The 22,103-nt window shown below is 38.4% G+C and overlaps 1 protein-coding gene across 4 annotated transcripts in view; it reads left to right on the forward strand.

Annotated features, from left to right (window-relative positions):
• Positions 1 to 19,552, forward strand: part of LOC311075475 (NXPE family member 3-like) — a 57,522-nt gene extending 37,970 nt beyond the window's left edge. For 3 of the 4 annotated variants that reach the window (XM_084102922.1, XM_084102923.1, XM_084102920.1), the window contains 6 exons: positions 11,178 to 11,549; positions 11,747 to 12,162; positions 12,243 to 12,313; positions 12,431 to 12,634; positions 13,224 to 13,564; positions 14,631 to 19,552. In XM_084102922.1, coding sequence (XP_083959048.1) covers positions 11,178 to 11,549; positions 11,747 to 12,162; positions 12,243 to 12,313; positions 12,431 to 12,634; positions 13,224 to 13,564; positions 14,631 to 14,828 — 1,602 coding nt within the window. In that variant the 3' untranslated portion in view covers positions 14,829 to 19,552. The remainder of the gene's footprint in view (positions 1 to 11,177; positions 11,550 to 11,746; positions 12,163 to 12,242; positions 12,314 to 12,430; positions 12,635 to 13,223; positions 13,565 to 14,630) is intronic. The other variant, XM_084102921.1, reaches the window with a different exon arrangement.
• Positions 19,553 to 22,103: the final 2,551 nt, after the last annotated feature.

Here is a 22,103-nt window from a genome sequence, read left to right on the forward strand (position 1 = left end):
TCGGCCCGATCCGCACTCTAATGTGAACCAGTCCCCGGGATGGATCTGTGCCAGGATTTGCTTCAGTGTTGTCATCCTGAACGCGAGCTTGTGAAGTGCTCGTTTGATGGGTCTCAGGTCCATAATCAGACGAAGTCCTCCATCCTTCTTTGGCACCACGAAATAGCGACTGTAAAAAATGCTCTTCTGCTCGCTCAGAGGGACGTGCTCTATCGCTCCTTTTTCGAGCAGACTGAGAACTTCCTGTCTCAGAACGGGGGCGTTTTGGGGCAATGTCAGTGACGGGACCACGCCATTGAAGCAGGGGTGGTCTGCGTCTGAACAGAAGAGAATATCTGTTGAATTATTCCCAGTGAAATGCCCGGAATAGCCCTCCACGCATCTAGGAAATGACACAGTGGTCACGTTAGTTCTACGGCCGCCGTTGCCATTGGCAACGTGTTTTGATTGGAGCTCCGCCCCAGCGAGGCTAGAAGCACTGGCGGGGAAACGGCCCATGGAGGATAGGCTGGCAGGCGATCGGGCACGAGCAGGGTCGTGCACGATGGGGACATAATGCAGAACACGGCGCTTGGGGGCAGGGCCTCCAGCGAACTCTCTCCTCCTCTTGACTGATCGGTCAAGATGAAGGCTTGGTAGCCAAGGAAGGCGCGCTGTCTTTCTCGTGGTGCGGGCTTCTCCTCTGACCCTGATGCTTCCATCCTCAGATGCGTAGGCCTTGTCAGCCTGATGGGCCGTGAATCTGCATGGCTTGGACGGCAGGCTGAGGTCCGTGCTCAGAGAAGAAGAGAACAGGCACAGGTGTGCACCGATTGGGGTGCAGACCACGACTTCACCACGTGCTTGTGAACATCTGGAAAGAATGGAGTCCTCCTCCTCGAAGCAGCCTGGCGGCGGCCCGACTGGAAATAACATGAGTCCAGCTTACATTTAGTAGGCACATCCGGAAAGAATGGAGTCCTCCTCCTCGAAGCAGCCTGAAGGAGGCCCGACTGAGAATACCACGAGTCCAGCAAAAGCTTGCATCCGTGAAAAGGACAGGTGAGCACAATGACGATGGATGACGGTGGCTCCAGACCCCGTCGTCTTCTTTGCTGCCAGGCAGAGGAGGACCCACCAGCGGCTCTCTGGCGGCAGTGGGCCTCGTCCCCGTTATAGCACGAACCAGGTCCCTCCTGATTCTTAGGGCGCACACCGGCAGCTCGGCGCAGTGGGTGCACGTGGAGTCCGTGAAGGCCGCCTCGGCATGGGCGAGGCCCAGACAGGTGACGCAGATCTCATGTTCGTCAGGCAGGTCGATGGGGCCTGCACAAATCTGGCAAGTTGATGCCATCGGATGCTCAAAGAAAAAGTTTGCTAGTCCTCCTGGTGCAGCTTCCACAATGACAGCGTGAGAAAAGAAATTCTGATGCAATTGTCGCACCCATGCATTTTATACTGCCCCCGAGCCTGTCAGTATTTGCATACTTCACGACAATTGGCCGGCTGTTTCAAGCTGGTGTTAGCCCATAAGATTTCAACAAAAGTGGAGAAGGGAGTAAATGAGCAAGTGTCTGTGGGTTTTACTTGATGTTTACCTAGATGTTTTAAGCAGACATTGGTATAATTCAAATTAGTAATGGTAGTTAATTGTCTCTTATTGGCCTGTTTAGCTGAGCCATTCATATAACAAATAAAACAAACCCTGAAAATTGATAAAAGAACATATATACACTTGATAATCTTATTAGATAATTAGATAGTTGCATTTGAAAGATATTAATTTTAATACAAATTTGCAATAGATTTGTAAAAGGTGTTTTTATGCATGTTTGGCCCAGGTTTTTGTTGCATTTACACTGTTCTGACCACTAGGGGTCACCGTGGAGACGGGTGTCGAATTGTTTGGCACATTTGCTTCGACTGTTTCACTGTTCCATGAAGACTCGATCTGCCCACCACTACAGATAACAACAGAGTCCAAGACACAGGCAAACAAGGAAATCCAGGGAGACAGGCAGAAAATCTAAATCATAACATGGAAACCAGAAATTAGAACTAAGAATTGCAGTGTAACTCTAACAAGACTTTTATAGGCAAGCATAAAGGTGTTAATCACACACAGGTGGAAGTAATCAGACCATAATGAGTCCAGGCAATGGGTAATGGAAAATGTAGTTCATCATCAGATAACAAAGGAGACAGGGGATCTCTGGTGGAGATCATGGAGATCATATATATATACAGTACATATACATACATACATATATATATATATATATATATATATATATATATATATATATATATATATATATATATATATATTAGGGCTGTCAAACGATTAATCGCGATTAATCGCATCCAAAATAAAAGTTTGTTTTTACATAATAAATGTGTGTGTACGGTGTATAATTATTTTCTACATATAAACACACACATGCATGTATATATTTAAGAAATATTTGCATGTACAGTGAGGAAAATAAGTATTTGAACATCCTGCTATTTTGCAAGTTCTCCCACTTAGAAATCATGGAGGGGTCTGAAATTGTCATCATAGGTGCATGTCCACTGTGAGAGACATAATCTAAAAAAAAAAATCCAGAAATCACAATGTATGATTTTTTAACTATTTATTTGTATGATATAGCTGCAAATAAGTATTTGAACACCTGAGAAAATCAATGTTAATATTTGGTACAGTAGCCTTTGTTTGCAATTACAGAGGTCAAACGTTTCCTGTAGTTTTTCACCAGGTTTGCACACACTGCAGGAGGGATTTTGGCCCACTCCTCCACACAGATCTTCTCTAGATCAGTCAGGTTTCTGGGCTGTTGCTGAGAAACACGGAGTTTGAGCTCCCTCCAAAGATTCTCTATTGGGTTTAGGTCTGGAGACTGGCTAGGCCACGCCAGAACCTTGATATGCTTCTTACAGAGCCACTCCTTGGTTATCCTGGCTGTGTGCTTCGGGTCATTGTCATGTTGGAAGACCCAGCCTCGACCCATCTTCAATGCTCTAACTGAGGGAAGGAGGTTGTTCCCCAAAATCTCGCAATACATGGCCCCGGTCATCCTCTCCTTAATACAGTGCAGTCGCCCTGTCCCATGTGCAGAAAAACACCCCCAAAGCATGATGCTACCACCCCCATGCTTCACTGTAGGGATGGTGTTCTTGGGATGGTACTCATCATTCTTCTTCCTCCAAACACGTTTAGTGGAATTATGACCAAAAAGTTCTATTTTGGTCTCATCTGACCACATGACTTTCTCCCATGACTCCTCTGGATCATCCAAATGGTCATTGGCAAACTTAAGACGGGCCTTGACATGTGCTGTTTTAAGCAGGGGAACCTTCCGTGCCATGCATGATTTCAAACCATGACGTCTTAGTGTATTACCAACAGTAACCTTGGAAACGGTGGTCCCAGCTCTTTTCAGGTCATTGACCAGCTCCTCCCGTGTAGTTCTGGGCTGATTTCTCACCTTTCTTAGGATCATTGAGACCCCACGAGGTGAGATCTTGCATGGAGCCCCAGTCCGAGGGAGATTGACAGTCATGTTTAGCTTCTTCCATTTTCTAATGATTGCTCCAACAGTGGACCTTTTTTCACCAAGCTGCTTGGCAATTTCCCCGTAGCCCTTTCCAGCCTTGTGGAGGTATACAATTTTGTCTCTAGTGTCTTTGGACAGCTCTTTGGTCTTGGCCATGTTAGTAGTTGGATTCTTGCTGATTGTATGGGGTGGACAGGTGTCTTTATGCAGCTAACGACCTCAAACAGGTGCATCTAATTTAGGATAATAAATGGAGTGGAGGTGGACATTTTAAAGGCAGACTAACAGGTCTTTGAGGGTAAGAATTCTAGCTGATAGACAGGTGTTCAAATACTTATTTGCAGCTGTATCATACAAATAAATAGTTAAAAAATCATATATTGTGATTTCTGGATTTTTTTTTTTAGATTATGTCTCTCACAGTGGACATGCACCTACGATGACAATTTCAGACCCCTCCGTGATTTCCAAGTGGGAGAACTTGCAAAATAGCAGGGTGTTCAAATACTTATTTTCCTCACTGTATATACTGTGTATATATATTTATATTATATATAATTTATATTATATATAAATATTTTATATATAAATAACACATTTTCTTAAAAATATATATGCATGTGTGTGTATTTATATATAGAAAATAATTATACTCCGTACACAGACATAAATTATGTAAACACAAACTTTTATTTTGGATGCGATTAATCACGATTAATCGTTTGACAGCCCTAATATATATATATATATATATATATATATATATATATATATATATATATATATATACATACATACTGGTCAACAGAGATGTGTAGAATGTGAAAGCTCAGAAATTCTTACTATCAAACTTTTAATTTGCAATTAATTAATTTCTTCAGTTTAATACATTTGTTTATGATTTAATCCAACTTATCCGTGTCATATCTTTATCATACCTTCTGATGAAGAATACAATGGACAAACTCTGATGATTAAACCAAATGTTACATTATGCTCATTACATATAACAATGATATTGTATTTTGAAACGATTATGTGGAAAGAAAATATGTACTACTGTAATGTAAGCATGAGATCAGGTTTTGAAAGAATGACTAGCTGTAAGTAGTAATTGGGTGTAAAAAGGGACCAAGATAGCAAGCAATCATTAGCCACGTTTCCATTATAGATTTGCGCAAAACTTTTACAATATTTTCTAAATTTCGATAAATAAAAAAATGTTTGCAAAATGACGCAGTTTCCATTAACCGATGTTATGCAACTAAAACATTCAAAAGTCATTCCAAAAATCATGGCCACTGCACTAGCCCATTGGCGTCGGAAGAAAAAAAAAAGTGGGTGGGTCCTCCCCCAGAAAAATGTTACTGGAGTAAATACCATTTCATTCTGGTGCCTTTTAATTAAACAAGTAAACTAAACTCCACTTAACGTCGGCGGTTCTTTGCCTCCACGTAAATGCACAGCTATCCGTGGATTATCCCCCTAATACGGTAATTTGCCAGCAATGACAACTTAAAGCTGTTATTGATGTTTGCAACGCAATATTTGACTGGAAAGGTACAAAGGGCGGTTTCTTTCGTCAGTTGCGGCTCGTTGAGAAATATAATGTAGCGATTCAGCGGAAATGGAGTTTAATTTATTCATTTTAATTACAATTTTTTTTTTTTTAATTCCTCAAGTGGAATGGATTTGACTGACGGCGCTTTGAAAAGTGAACAGACAAATGCGCTGAATTAGAGACGGTAAAAGTGAGTGGGTATAATATCATTGATCTTAAAAAGTGGGTGGGTCCTGTCCCACCCATATACAATGGTTCCGACACCCATGCACTAGCCATTATTTATAATCGAAGGAGACTCACTAGTTGTTTTATCCAAGCAGTAATGGCAAGGAAAGCCCCTTATACTTATACTTAGTATGTGAAGCGGCACATTCAAGGCTTTTCTCCCTCCTATCTGCTTCAAGGTCTTCATAAATTGTGGCATTTCTTTGTTGTTTAGAATCCACTATTCCTGCCATAATACTTTTGTCTTTTATGAGTTTAATAAAGAACACGTTCTCGTCTTCTGTCCAAACATACCACGCCATCTTTAAAGAATGATCGACTTTTACGTACGCCAGGTGACCTGTAAATGTGAGAATTTCCATTGCAGTTTCGCGAAATATTCCTTTTTCGAATTGCCTGAAAAACCACCTCAGGCGAGCAAAAAAACTTTTTGGGGTGTTTTTGCGAAACTGACGTGTTTCCATGGGCATATTTTCAATTGTAATGCCAGTGAATCAACATTACTGCTGTTAAATCAGCATCGGAATGACTAAAAAATAATCAGTGGTGATGTTGTTGAATCAGTGTTACACTATAATTGATTCTACATCACTGCTACATCACACTGAATCAATATTGAAATTAACAAATACAATCATTTGTTATATAATTTTATCAATGTTACAATGTGACGTTGATTCTAAATCTTTTGTTGAAACACTGAAGATGCAACTGAAATGCAATGTCAACATAATACAATGTTGCCTTCTGATGTACCAAGTTAATGTTGAAACAACATTAATATTTCAGCTATAGCTACCTCAGTGGTAAGTCAACAAATTCCTGACCATTTCTTTTTGAGGGAAAACCTCTTAAAATATACATGATACCTTTCCAGCAGTTGAGTCCATTTATTTTATTTGACAGTTTAACACAGTCATGTGACAAAAATATATATAAAAATCAAATTCTGTAAAAAAAGGACAAAAGCATTACAACCTTTACAAATAAATAACATTACTTTCAGATGTCTGATGTCATTATAAATGCAAGCAGTTTTTAAAGTTTTTAAAAGCTGGCTTGCAATAGACTAACACCTCTTTTTATTTGGGTTCTCTGAAATCTGAAAAAGAAAGCATAATGTTACTGCAGAGCAAGTTCAGTTGTCATACATAGTCACATTCAAGAATCTTAATATGCTAAACAATTACATTCTGACGCCTCTGTTCCGCCATATAATGGGAAAACTGTGCATGTATCTGTATACATGTTATAAGCCCTGTTAGCACAGTTATTAGCAGCAATATTTTGGCTATGTCCACCATTTCACAGACTCGCCTCATGTAAACAAAGGAGATAGTGGCGCACAATCTGACTTCACAAACCAAAATCTCCGCTTTCACCGGTTACACGACAACACTGCAACCGGAGTTTCTGAAATTCTTCACTCTTGCTGGAGTTTTCAAAAAGGTTCAGTTTATCTGAACTGATACTGCGTTTGCGTGTGGACGAACGGCTAAACCGCATAGAAAAAGCTGTGGTTTTGAAAATACCGTGTTTGTGTGGACAGAGCTATCTATATAACTATTATCTATTAACACTTTACTATCAAATGGAAACAATAGCCTATAGCAAGGTGTCCAATCTTTCCAGTTGAGTTTATATCTAGCCCTAATTAAACACACCTTAAGCAGCTATTCAAGGTCATTAGGGTCAATGAAAACTTTACGCAGCAGTGTTGGAGCAACCTCTTAACAACAGAGGTTAGCTGAATACATTAATACATAACAATTGACATTGAACACGATTTAGATGTAATGAAGACCAAGTTCCAGTGAAATATCTTCACAATCCCCTAAGATTTCTTTACGTCCTTCATTATGTGTGCATTCTGAGAGGCAGTTGCTCTCTGCAGATGATGAAGTTATGGTATGTGGCAGCATCTGAAATAAACAATTGAGTTTAGAGTTACATTGTGTCTCTTCCATTTGTTCATGAAGGCCAGAATTAGCAAAAATGGACAGAATGAGCCCTTCACCATGTTAAAAGGAAAAAGTTATATAAAGTCATGGTATAGCTTTAATGTTGTTGTTTTGTTTTGCTTTTGTTTTTTGACTGGGTATGTTTAGGCATAAAGTCATAATTTAAAAACAATCTAACAATATGGATCATAAATTCCATATCTCTGTTACTTTGTGGAGAAGAGAAGATGAGTATCCTTTAACTGAACAGAGCTGCTCACACTTGCATGTATGATAAATACATGATTGTTAGGAAATGATTGTTACAATTTTTAAGAGTTATTTTTTTAGACATTTTAAGAAAGAAATAATTTACCTGTTGAGAGTATGTTGGCAGTCTGTGTTTAGCTCCAGAAAATCTGTAATGAGGAGGCTTTGACATTTACAGATTTGAAAAACAAAAAGGCGGGAATAAAGAACCCTAAACTCTAACACAAAGAACCATTCCAGCATATAAAGGTTTATTCAGGATGATACGGTACTAAATAGAACTGTTACTGCGTGTAAAGAACCTTTAAAGAACCATCTTGTTTAGAGTGTAGGCTATGACATTCTTGCTCACATTCATGACTTGTACTTCAAGAAATCTGTTAAATGTTGTTAGAACTTTAATCAGGAAATTCCTAATAAATAATACTAAAGCAAGATGCATGCATTTTTTTCAAGAATGTGGAAAATGGATAGTTTATTCAAACACTTCAGTAACAATAAATCAAATGCAAATAACAAGAAAGCAAAACAAAGGAACAGAACAATAATAAGATAGATGCACCATTGTTTGAAACCCAGAGAAGTCATGTATGTCAGGTACTTTAACAAACAAGACTTCTATATAGGATGCTCCTGTGTTTTCCCTCTAATGAGGAAGCATCAATTAAACTGAGAAGTGCAGATGAAGAATCAAAATGGGCATTTTCCAATCATTGCACATTTTCAAACTACAATCAGTGTTTTTCAACCATTTTTCAACAGACTTGCTAAAATCATGAAGGCCCAAACCAAGCCCCCAGTGGATTAGAGCAAATCAGGTAAAGCAACTGAAAATGCCCATCGTGATTTGAGACACCCCACTAATTAAGAAAGACCCACTAGTGTTATGCAGAGATGCATACCTGCATGGTCTTCTGGTCAGCAACTACAAATCACTATTAGTTCAATGTCACTGTCTCCACCCATGTGGCTGTTGACTTTCATCAAAATTGCAATGCTGATCCAACATTATTTAAACATTGAAATGTCAATCTCAACCAAAATTACCGTGCTTTCCTCCCTCATATCCCCCTGAGACGAGAGATTTATGTATTTTTTTTTGTCTGGAAAAAATCCTCAGAAGACGCAAAAATCGTAATTTTGCATCATCGGAGGATTTTTTGGCCAGAGGCTAGAAACTACAGCCAGTAGTAGGGGCTGTCCCGCATGTTTTCAACCCACCCATAGAGGAAGGGATCTCACTCACTCACTCTCACTGAATGTACAAACAGTGTCAGCCATCTGTTATTTGGAAGCTAAGCTAACGGTTTCTTATTCTGTGGAGAAAGCTGAGTAGTAGGGGTTACCATACATCCTCTTTTTCCCGGACTTGTCTGGCCATCGAGATCGTCCAAAATGTCCGGGATTCAGCTTTTGCTTTCTGCAGTCGCCATTCATTGTTTACATGCACACCTTTTGTTTCAATCTAACGTTAACTGAATTCATTCCGATTGGTGAATCTGAATGTAGTGTTTACATGAACGCTAAACAAGTGATCGGTTGATGTGCGTTTTAACATTGCTAAGAAAATACCCGCTCCTCCGTGAGAGATATGAGACCGGTGCGTCTGCATCAGTAATCACGCCACCGGCCTCGCATCGTTCTCCCGCGGCCCTCAGCCTCGTCCTACTCGCCACAGTAAACATGATGAATGGCGACTGTAGAATGCAAAAGCCGACTTGTCACGGAGACTCACTAGTAGTTTAGCTTTGTTGTTTAACTGCTCTCTAACCGGTAGGCGTGGCTTGGCAGTGGCCTCCTAGGGCAGCGAAGCAAGTGCATTCTGGGAGTTGTTGTCTATCATCCACATGAGCCAAAAATAAATTTTCTGGCATTTCTCAGTCTAGAAGGCTCCAAATTCAAAAATAATTTCACATTTCTGCTACATAAATGGCCCAATTTAAATACACATTCATCTTTCCAGAGGTGAAGTATCCCTTTAAGGAAGGGGATATCAGAAATATATTATACTAGCATGGAAAAATTTTGAATAAATAATTTAAATAATTGAAGCAATCTCAAAGAAAGCTCAGAAAATCTTTCAAGTATATTTATACTATACTCAAAATTATAGAAATATATTAGTAGCACAACACTGCTCTACAAAGGCCAAACACAGTAACTACACCAACATTGGAACTAGGGCTGTCACTTTTGTGAAAAAATCCTGTTCGATTTTTGAGACATAAGTGTTCATTGAATCGACTGTAAAATCGATTTTGCATGTCTAAAGACGTTTCCATTTTAAACGCCAAATATAGGCAAATCCACGGACAACTAACAGGCATTAGGACGAACGTAAAGAGGGTGCTTGAGATGCGCACAAGTCAGCAATATTCCTGATGATTTACTGGCGTGAAGTTTCGTGCACAATGACATAAATAAGCAGAGTGGACTGCCATAACATCAATGAAAAACATTACTACAGGCTTCAACATGGCTGTGTTTACGATTAGAAATGTCAAACAAATTTCGCTACGAGGGCGATTGTAGACCGTTGCCCGAATCTGTATCTGTATGCACGAGACTGTCTGAATACCGGCAGAATTCACAGTTTTGTAGTAAAAAGAGACACATTATGCAGAAGTATAATTTGCTGTTATGTGTGTGTGTCAGAGCCTGCAGTTGCTGTGTGACGCGCGTTCGCTGCGGGCGTATCGTGACAAGCTGGACGCGCTCCGAGAGAAGGCCGTTAAAATCGATTCCCTGTTTTCATTTTCGAAACTTGTGTTGGTCGGTCCGATCGATTGTGCAATCGATTTTCGAACGTAAAGTGACAGCCCTAATTGGAACTGAGAAAAATGTTTTCAGAGTAGCTTGATTGTAGTATCAATTGGTTTGACAACCAAACCTTTCTCCCACAAAGCAAATCATAAACTTAGATACCTGATTCCACATTTGCTACCTGTAAAAATGAACTTAAGGAGACTTCTCACAAGGAAAGCTACTCACAATTTTGTGACACAGAGACACACACCAGGCAGGGTATCCAGCTCAACAGAAAAGACCAACCTCAATACAGTGTTGGGGGTAACGCATTAGAATTAACATGCATTATATAATCAGATTTGTTTTCTTAAAAGTAAAGTAACACATTACTTTTAAAACATATTTACATATAAATATTTGAGTTACTTTTTTTAAAGTAACACATATCACTTTTCAGTTTAATATTTTGCTTAAACATTTTTTTAAAACTACTGAATTAACTAGTTTTTTTTAAATTGTTTTCAACTTTCAATAAAAAGAGTTGTACAGTAGGTACAGTAGGTATAACCCAGGTATACTGTAATGTCCAGGGATCTTTTGGATGGCATAGCTCTAGGGGTCAGAATATAATAATATTCTAAATGTGTTTTTAAAAGAAAATTAAGGTGTAAGTTATATAGGCTGTTGTTGAGTGCAATATGGTGGTAAACACTTGCAAAAAAAAGAGATCGAGCCTCAGCCAGGTGAGAAAAAAGTAACATTACTTTCCATAAAACTAACTAAGTAACATAAATAATATTGTAATATTGCTTAAAATTAACTTTCCCCAACACTGTTGTTTTGTGATACAATGCTAACATTTAAATATAATTTGATTTCTTGGTCATCTTTCAGACTTTATGGAGATTCTTGGAGAGTGGTCATCAGATACGACAATGCCAGCCCCCTATTCCTACACGTGTTAAAGGAAAACAGATACAAACAAATTCCTCATCTGCAATATCCGTTCATGACATGGGAATCAGTGAAGAGGAGTGGGACCGGCTACAGAAGGCTCTGGACTGGCCCGGTCCAGATCAAGAAATCATTCAGCTGAATCAGAGCACAAGCCCAGTCCACTCAACATTCTCTATTGTGGGACTCAAGGAGAGTTACAAAGTGGGAGAAAAGATCTCTGTTACCATCACAGCCAGAGACCACAACAAGAACCTGAAAAGATATGGAGGAGATTTTTTCAAAGCAAAGCTATTCAATTCAAAGCTCAAGGTGTGTTTGTTTTATATTATTTTATTATATTTATTTTTATAAAAATTAAGACACTGAGTTTGATTTGCTGAGTTTGATTTGCCTGTTAATGGTTGATTTACAACATGTTATAAATTAAAGTTTTATATGCTTTAAAACTTGATTTACCTACAGACATTAGTTTTCTGCATTACACTTAACCTCTGTTCTTCTTGAAGGCGAGTGTGTACGGGGAGGTTGTGGATCACTGTAATGGGACTTACTCTGTTGCTCTTCTTCTGCCCTGGGAAGGTCAGGCACAAGTTTATGTACGTCTAGAGCACTCCAGTGAGGTTGTGCAGATTCTTAAAAAATACAGGGAGTCCTCATTTCCACGCAGCCACTATAATGGCTACTTTGAAGGGCCAGGACCCAATAAAACCAGGATCAGTGAAGTAGTACAATGCAATCTCAAGTGGGGTGCAGATGGAAGTTGGAGTAAAGGCAACTGCTGCTGTGAGTATAAGGATATAAAAACAGGGACGGTGTGGCAGTGTGAGAGACCAAAGAAACTTTCTTGTGACAAACTGGTTCATCACTCTTACGGAGGTTTGGAAAACCCATTAAATCCTTTTGAGAAGCAAATTTTCAGAAAGTAAGTGGGAAAGGATTCAAAATGAATTACTGAGGAATTGTAAAAATAGAAAATCTGCAGATGTTTTTTTCTCTCCACAGGACATTAACAAATGTTGCTATTACTGGAGACACACAAATCATAAATGTCCTTCCCAACACTACAGGCATCGGTATGTTCATATATCAGGACCGATATAATCTAAAATCAAATGTAGTTAGTTGCAAGAGAATTAAGAATTTGCATAATTACGGCACAGTCTCTTCAGGTAAATGTTTCTTTGCTTTAGGCACAGTGGAGAGATGCAGATCTGGCATGACAACACCAGTTCCTGCAGGGTTTTATCTGAAAGACGTCTGGAATTCTTTTGTATGCAACACCCAAAAGTTCAGTTCTTCACAAATGGGAAATTGTCTTAAAAACAAGATCGTCTACTTGATGGGAGACTCTACCATAAGGCAGTGGTTTGAGTATTTAGAAAGAAAAGTGCCAGGCAAGTTATTCATACATGACAGGTGAAATATACAGAGGCCCCAAAAAGTATATGGATGCTTCATCAACAAATGCATGAACGTCTTGCCATTACACCAAAATATTAAACCAAGTGACAATTTTTTAAGACTTAAATAGGTCACACTTTAACACTGTAATAAAATGGTTCATAAAGAATTTGTTTGCATCTAATGCAATGACACCCAGTCAGTGCATCTTTAAGGGATAGTTCACCCCAAAATAAAAATTCGGTTGAAATAAAAATGCCCTCACCCTCAAGTCATTGCAAACTTGTATGACTGGCTTTCTTTTGTGGAACACAAAAGATGATTTTCAAACATTTGGATCACATTGACTTTCATTATATAGACAAAGACTGTTCAAACATTCAATATCATCTTATGTGTTCTGCAGAAAAATAAAGGCATACATGTTTGGAACAACATGAGGGTAAATTACAGAATTTAAACGTTTAAATGCCCATTTATTTTGGGGGGCTGCTGTGTACAATAAAAAGCAGCTTTGCAAAGTTGTTTAAGAAATAAATAAACTAATGAGTCTAATGTAAGTTTTACTTATCTTATTTATAGACATAAAAAGAATGGACCTCCACACTCCTCGTTCTGGTGGACCCCTGATGGCTGTAGAATTGAAAAATAATATCATTGTTCACTGGAGGCCACACGGTGTTCCTTTGCGATTTTCTAAAATGCCCATTACCGACTTGCATTATATCAGCAATGATATTGATGAAATAGCTGGTGGTCCTCATGCAGTCGTTGTCTTTACAATATTTGCCCACTTTGCTTTTCACCCAATAACATTTTACGTGCATGAAGTCGCCAAAATCCGTCAGTCTGTTGTTGCATTGTTGAGTCGTGCACCAGAGACTACCGTCATCATCAAGTCTGGAAACACTGCAGGATTAAAGGTACAATTGCTCATTTTCCAGTCCTACTCCATTTGCAATAATTTTTCTGTCTTGTATTTGTAATATGGTACATTTGTCCTGCTGTCTTTATATTTAAAGTCTGGACACACAAATATGCATGTGCTGAGATGACACTTCATTTTCCAATTCATGCAAAATTCCATCCCTTAAAGGGATACTCCACTTTTTTTGGAAATAGGCTCATTTTACAACTCCCCCAGAGTTAAACAGTTGAGTTTTACCGTTTTCGAATCCATTCAGCCGATCTCCGGGTCTGGCGGTACCACTTTTAGCATAGCTTAGCATAGATCATTGAATCGGACAGGACCATTAGCATCTCTCTAAAAAAAATGACCAAAGAGTTTCGATATTTTTCCTATTTAAAACTTGACTCTTCTGTAGTTACATCGTGTACTAAGACCGACGGAAAATGTAAAGTTGCGATTTTCTAGGCTGATATGGCTAGGAACTATACTCTCATTCCTGCGTAATAATCAAGAAACTTTGCTGCCGTACCATGGGTGCAGCAGGCGTAATGATATGACGCAGCGCCTGAAAATAGGTCTAATAGGTTAGACAAACTTAGTCCCAGTCACGTTGGAAGTTACCGAGCTGGGGACTATTTTCAGGCGCTGCATCATATCATTACGCCTGCTGGACTCATGGTACGGCAGCAAAGTTTCTTGATTATTACGCAGGAATGAGAGTATAGTTCCTAGCCATATCAGCCTAAAAAATCGCAACTTTTCATTTTCCGTCGGTCTTAGTACACGATGTAACTACAGAAGAGTCAAGTTTTAAATAGGAAAAATATCGAAACTCTTTGGTCATTTTTTTGAGAGAGATGCTAATGGTCTTGTCCGATTCAATGATCTATGCTAAGCTATGCTAAAAGTGGTACCGCCAGACCCGGAGTCAAAGTACAAGGTCAAAGTTAAATGTCAGTTATAACAGGTGACAGACAAATATTTAAGTAACACACTCAGCACTGTTTCTGGTAGTTTATCTAAATCAAGTTAATATTAATGCTTGTAGTATTGTCTGTTACTGATCTGTTTTGTTACAGGACATTTTTCAGAGTGATTGGTATGCAATGCAGCTGAATACAGTGATGCAGGAGATGTTCCGAGATATTGATGGAGTAATCTACTTCGATGTCTGGCAGATGACGTCCTGTCACTATCTACGTGAAGATATTCACCCAGGTCCTGTTATCATTGCTATTGAAGTCGAGATTTTGCTCTCATATATCTGTCCTGCCTGACACAATAGAATAATATTTACCTCACTTTGTTATAATATACCAAGAAATGTATGTACCTACAGTACAAAATTGAGCATCTGTAAGAAACTTCTGGTATACATATTGTTAAAACTTACCAGGCTTAGCACCTACCTGCTTAATGTAAACCTGTATAATCTCAAAATTAATTAAATTAAATTCATTATTTATTTATTTTCAACCTCAACCTTTGGTTCCAAAAACTGAGGTAACTTTCAGGGTGTGTAAATGGCCATAGTGGTACATTCCGTGCTTATTTAATTGTATGTTATTATAATAGTGTATATTGTGTTAGATGTTGTGTGCTGGGGCATTCCAGAAAGCTATGTGTCACGCTGGGACTTCAATGAGGACGATGAGGCAACGGGTACAAAGTAACAAAGATTTATTCACACAACGGTAGTATAATCCAAGAACGAAACAGCATGTGAGGCACATATAGCGTGCACAAACACAAAACAATCACCGACAATGACAAGGATATGAAGGGAACTTAAATACACAGATGATAACGAGACAACAGCTGAAGACCATGATGACAATGATGACTGGCATGTGCGGGTAATGGTAGAGGAGGTGCAGGTGTGGGCCAAGGAGGATCATGGGAACTGTAGTGCAGACAGTGATGATGAAAGTGTCAATGAACATGACAATGAACGTAATGGTGACAGTACTCCCCCCCTCCCGGCAGGCGCAACCTCGGGTAGGTCAGGCTGAGCAGGAGGTCATGGCGGAGACTTCCCTTCGGGCGGCCATGGCGGAGACATCCCTTCAAGCAGCCATGGCGGAGACATCCTGGTCAGTCTCTGACTTGGTGGGCATAACTGGAACAGTCTCTGGCTCGGCAGGACTGACGTGGAGTGCAGGCTCGGCGGGACTGACGTGGAGCGCTGGCTCGGCAGGACTGACATGAAGATGCTCAGGCTCGGCGGACGTGACGTGAAGATGCTCAGGCTCGGCAGACATGACGTGAAGAAGCTCAGGCTCGGTAGACATGACGTGAGGATTCTCAGGCTCGGTAGACATGACGTGCAGCTCAGGCTCAGTAGACAAGACATGATGAAACTCAGGCTCGGTAGACATGACGTGCAGCTCAGGCTCGGTAGACATGACGTGAAGATTCTCTGGGACGGGTTTGGTTCCAGACCGGGACCCAACACTCTCCAGACACCAAATCAAGGATTCCCTCCAATCCAGCCCTGTGGTGTCTGGGAGGTTAATGGGGTGATGGAAATTAGCCCCGAGCTGGAACATGGTTCTCAGAGTGTTGTTATCGAGGGAGCTGGTGAGGGCAAGCCGGAAGAACTCCCTCGAAAACTCTAAAAAGTTTTGATTTTGATCTTACCTTTCAAGTAATGTGAAAGCAAAAAAACAAAAAAACTTTTACAGCCATGTTATCTTTGTAAGCAAACTGTAATTTAATTTAATCAGTCTTTATTTTATTATATAATTAACATCAAACAAACAATATGATTCTTATTCACAGTGATTAAAGATTATTAAATGAAAAGATTGAAAAACGATTGCACAACACCAAATACTGTAGGTGGTGATATGCAAATAAACATTTAACAAAAGAAGAAGAAATAATTATTATGGCACACTTTTTCTTAGCGTCCGTTTCCATGGTGACTCATCAATTCATCTCTGTTGAGAATGTCTTATGTGTTAACCACGAACATACCCTGACTTGGATGAACTTACTCCTGGACGCGTTTTTGGAACCAGCATACCTCGAGTAAGCAAGGTTTGGGTGAATCAACAAAGAGTTCAGGGTATGTTTGACGGTAAGATAACCTTGCTTTCTGGAATACATTTTTTTGTAAATAAACCTTGTTGAACTGGAATTTAATATGTCTCCCATGCGGGGCAGGGCCTGGCGCAATCTCTCACCCAAAATCTTTTTTTCTTTTTCACTATTACTCCTTCACCCTAGGCAAATGTTACATCTGGAACGTAACAATTGCGACACATTCTCTGAACATAGTCAACTCCAGAGCAGGTTATGTTCCAGAGTTAGTTTACTTCTTAAGTTTACTTCATAGTTATAAGAAAGAATTGTGTTTCTTATTTTACCACAAAAATCATAAAACCAACATTTTCTCATCTCACACGCCATGGATCTACAGTATGTGTGTGTTTCCTGGAGGACTCTTAAATTGAAGTGTTTTTAAATTATATTTGTAAGCAGACTGTTTTTTAGTTTAGTCAATCTTTGTCATGTCTGTCTCGGGGTCCGTTCTTTGTACCTCGCTTAATACATATGAGATGATTTGACAAATGCCAGATCTTCTAATCGTGACAACTGATCTCTGGCTAATTTGGTTCTTCAAACGAATTTGCGGATTTGATTAAAATATCTGGATTAAGTTATGTGAGATTACTATGTGTCCTTGTGTTCATTGGAAAGGACCGATATATATCGATACTCAAAACCATGATCAGCAATGCAGTGATTGGCTGGGGACAAGACAGAAAAGTAATGACAATCATATTAAAAAAGAACATCACACACCTGACGAAAAACTTGAATTTCTGGACCTTTATAAGGAAACAGCCAAGCGACCAAAACAACATAAAAGTTATAATGGATAAATGAAATGTACTGTTGGTTACATGATTCCCAATTATTTCATGATTTCTAGTATTTGTACAGCCTTTACAGAGAAACTACAATTGTCCTCTACACTAGGACCAGTTCTTCATTTCTGTGAAATAATATGGAAAGAAAAATTAAGTTGTGTAGAGAGGATGCCTTCAAATTATAATTCATACATAGATATATTCTCTAATGGCTGAAAAAAATTGATAACACTGACTATATTAGAGTTCAGTAGTGTTAAGATGATTTTGAGGCTGTTTTGTGAAACTTCCCAGGCTCACCCCCCTCCCTCCATCTGAGAACACAGCAAGCATCTTAAGGATTCTCCTGATCAGACGAACATGCACTCATATGCACGGAAAGGTGACGATTGTCTCATACCCCTGCCCGAATCTGAGCCTTGTACTCCAGAGAGAAGTCGGCCTGAAGATGAGTCAGAATACAGCTGTTCTCAATCAAGAAATACAGCAAAACCGAGAGTGTGTTAATTCTTTGAAGGAGGCTACAGAATTTCTTTTTCAAGAATTGAAGGATGTAAAGGCAGTCATCTCCAATATGAAAACGATGGGTGAAGATCATCAGAAACGGATAACTGAACTGGAGGACAAGCTCAACGATACGGAGAGGTACCAAAGACGATGGAACTTGAGGCTGTATGGACTGGCTGAACAGGAAGGCGAGGATGTTAAAATCCGGGGGGTTGAAATCTGCCGCTCTGTCATCCCAGAAAATGAGCAGGCCTGTCAACAGCATTTTGATGTCAGCCACAGGATTGGCAGAAAGAGTGTGGAAAAGATTTGACAAGTTATCTTCAGGTTTGTAGCCAGGTCAACAAGAGATCTCATTTGGAAGAACACCAGGGGATCGGAATATTTGAAATCGAGGATGTTGTGGTTTGGGGAAGACCAAAGAGGGGAAAAGAGCTTTTTATGTGGGAGCTAAAGCAATAATCGATGGAAAAGAAGTTCGAGTGTAATGTGAGCAATAGCTGCTTGCTACGCTGTACGTGATTGTTAATCACCATCTCTGTTTGAGATATTCATATTTAAGCTCTTTTTTGTTTCGTTTATGAGAGTGTTAGACTCTAAGGTAAATGACATTTATTATGTTTCACATTTCTTTGATAGATTTCTTTAAAGGTACACATGGGACTATTGATTGACTTTATTTTTTTAGTTACATTGTTCTACGGCGTTTGATGTTTTTCTTCACTGCTCGTTTTTCTTTGCAATGTCATGTTTATATTCATTTAATGTGAGGGGTATTCGTGACATGTTGAAAAGAAAAGCTATTTTTCTATATATTTTTACTTTTTGCAAGAGACTCACGCTTTAGGATCTGACTACAAGTTTTGGAGGAATCAATGGGGAGATGATCTTTGGCTGTCCTATGGAAGCAGTAACTCTGCAGGTGTTGCGATTTTAAGAGGAATGTTTAAAGGAAAAATACTGAAAAGTAATGTACACTCATCTGGAAGATGGATAATTTTGATAGTTGAGATAGATGATAATATTGTTATTTTAGGAAACATTTATGGTTATAATAACAAAGCTGAGAATCAGACTTTGTTGCAGAGCTGAGAATCAGACAAAGCTGAGAATCAGAGAATCAGACTTTACATGTAATCTGTAAAGAGGTAATCTGTAAAGAGGATGCTATAAATTTTACAGTAACTTACTGGCAGCTGGATGCCAGTAATTTACTGTAAAATGTTTATAGTATTATTACTGTATTTTCACTTACAGTATACTGTACTATTTACTGTACTTGCATTTACAGTATTATTACCATATTTTCATTTACAGTATTAGTATTGAGTTTATTTAATTTAATTTTCATCATTTATTTTTTTTTTTAATGTATGTTTATAGGTAGGTACATTTGTCCTTATAATATTCTTTTTAATCGTTGAACATTTTGTTTTAGACGTACAAATTACAAATCTTTGACCTTTAGGAGCCACTAGCTGAAGAAAAAAAAGGCAACATCACCAAAGTCCATAGAATTAATCTCCTGGGGACCATTTGTATCTGTAGCATGGCAAAAACGTACACACACTGAAAAGCAAAACAGGTCTTAAAATAAAGAAATACAGTCAAAGTCAGTTTGTGTTACATTTCAGTAATTTTGCCAGTCAAAGTTGACAAGCTCTCTGATGAGAAACACTGAGGGTTTCAGGCTGAGGCTTTTCTTTGGACCTTTCCAGATTTCCATCTGATCTGTGCCTTTGGTGTTTGGTGCCATCAGGGTTGATTCTCAGAATGAACCTACAAGCACAAGCAGGGAAAAATATATTATATTTTCAGACCGGTGTTGGCAGAATTTTCCCTAACTCTCAAATTGATGCTGCATTTACTTTGACGTTAATAAAAGCACTACATCTGATTCTGAATGCTCCTACAGGGATGGTATTACCTCATAATCCATTACATTAAAATCATTAAAGCTTCATTCTTTTTCAATACATACCTGTAGCTTAGATTTTCAGGGAATGGATAACTTAAATTAAACTTAAATACAATGTAAGTTGCTTTGGATAAAAGTGTCTTCCAAATGCATGCATGCATGCATGTAAATGTAATGTAAAAAATAAATAAATATATATATATATATATATATATATATATATATATATATATATATATATATATATATATTGGTTTACCTAATTCTGCATTCAACGAAATAGACAGCTAATGCTGAAGAAGAGTCTGTTAGCTGTTGTAACTGGATGATGATTCTGCCCTTCATTGTCAGCATCCATGTTTTTGCTTAGAGAACAGACTCTCCTGAAACAGACAAAGTCACAGCAGACTTTTAGTGTTATAGTTTACAGAAAAAAACTAAAATACAATAACAGAACTTATTACTAACAACAATAACATGTGGGGTGAAGATGAGGTAAGATATGATGTATGGTTGACTTTTGGCTACTGTCTAAAGAACTAGCACAAAAAGTTAAGGAAATTGATATAATACCTTCCATTCTTACTGACCATAAAATGATCCATGTTATGTTTGGTTTTGATAGTTTGGCTGAAAAAAGATCTGAGTTTAATTATTGGAAGTTATATAACTCTCTCCTTGGAAATGAACAATTTCAAAAAGTTGTTAAAATATTATAAAGGGGTCTTAAGGCAAATGCTTCTAAAGTGTATGGGAAACATTGGGAATTTATGAAGTATTCAATAAGAAAGTTTGCTATCAGGTTTGGAAAAGAATTGGCCAAAGCCAGAAGGGTTAAGGAGGATTCCATCATTAAACATATTATTCTTATATATGAAAAACAGTTTATCTCAAATAGATAAAGACATGTTAGTTAAATTACAATTAGAATTGGATCAAATATTTGAGAATAAGGCAAAAGGAGCATTTGTGAGGACAAGGCGTAAATGGTTGGAAGATGGAGAAAAGAACTCAAAATATTTGTTTAATCTCGAAAAGAGAAATACTGAATTGTCCTCTCTTAAAAGACTTATGATTGATGCTAAAGTTTCAACGGACTTAAATGAGATCTCTCAGTTTGTAACAAATTTTTATAAAAAAATTATACACAAAAGATGAAGGTATTGTAGGCGCAGGGACTCTTTTGGAAAATATTCCAATTAATTCTACAGTAATAGATGAAGATTCAAAACATTTTTGTGATAGGGGAATAACATTGGATGAAATTAATAAACTATTGCCAAATTGAAGAATAATAAATCACCGGATAATGACGGTTTAACCGTCGAATTTTATAAAACCTTTAAGATCTCCCTGTGTTCCTTTTACATGTTTTTCAGGAAATACTGTAAGCTGAGAAAATGCTGCCTACAATGAATCAGAGTTTAATGACTCTTATTCCAAAGTCGGGTAAAGATCCACTTAGTATTGAAAATTGGAGGCCCATATCTTTAAAGGTCCCGTATTATGCCCCTTTTCACAAGATGTAAAATAAGTCTCTGATGTCCCCAGAGTGTGTATGTGAAGTTTCAGCTCAAAATACCCAACAGATCATTTTTTACAGCATGTTTAAATTGTCATTTTTTGGGTCACAGAAAAACACGCTGTTTTAGTGTGTGCCCTTTAAATGCAAATAAGCTGCTGCTGGACGACCCAGGGGGCGGAGCTTCATGAGCTCGCGCTCAGTCTCTCAGGACAATTTCATCTCACGGAATGATGATAATATCAGAAACTCTCAGTAACGGTGTTCATTTCGAGTCGGACAATAATGCCTACAAAGTCAGAGTGCTGTATAGAGATGAAACAGGTATAGTTTAGTAGTTTAATTACGGTTATTATAACGTATTTGTCATCTGCTTGTATGTATCCATTTATTAATAGCCTACAAGTCTGCTGTCTGAATGATGATCAAACGTATACTGATGAGTTTAATAAAGTTTATTGTACATCACACAAAAGATGAAGCGTCAGTTTTTCTTCAGAAAATCACCATAAGAGCTGAGTAAACACAGTAAGTTATAAGAAGTGCGCAAGTACATAAACGAATTTCGGTAGAGTTGAGGGAGCATTCCTGTGGGCGGAGGTTAGTCAAAAAACGGTTCTAGTGACGTCATTAAAGAAGGAAGTAGAGGGATGAAGTCCAAATGGGCCGTTCGATGTAGCCGACTTCTGTTAAATAAAATATCTCGCTTGGCATTGAACTTTAAGCT

The sequence above is a fragment of the Abramis brama genome (genome assembly GCF_963993115.1).
Source record: "Abramis brama genome assembly, chromosome: 24".
NCBI lineage: Eukaryota > Metazoa > Chordata > Actinopteri > Cypriniformes > Leuciscidae > Abramis > Abramis brama.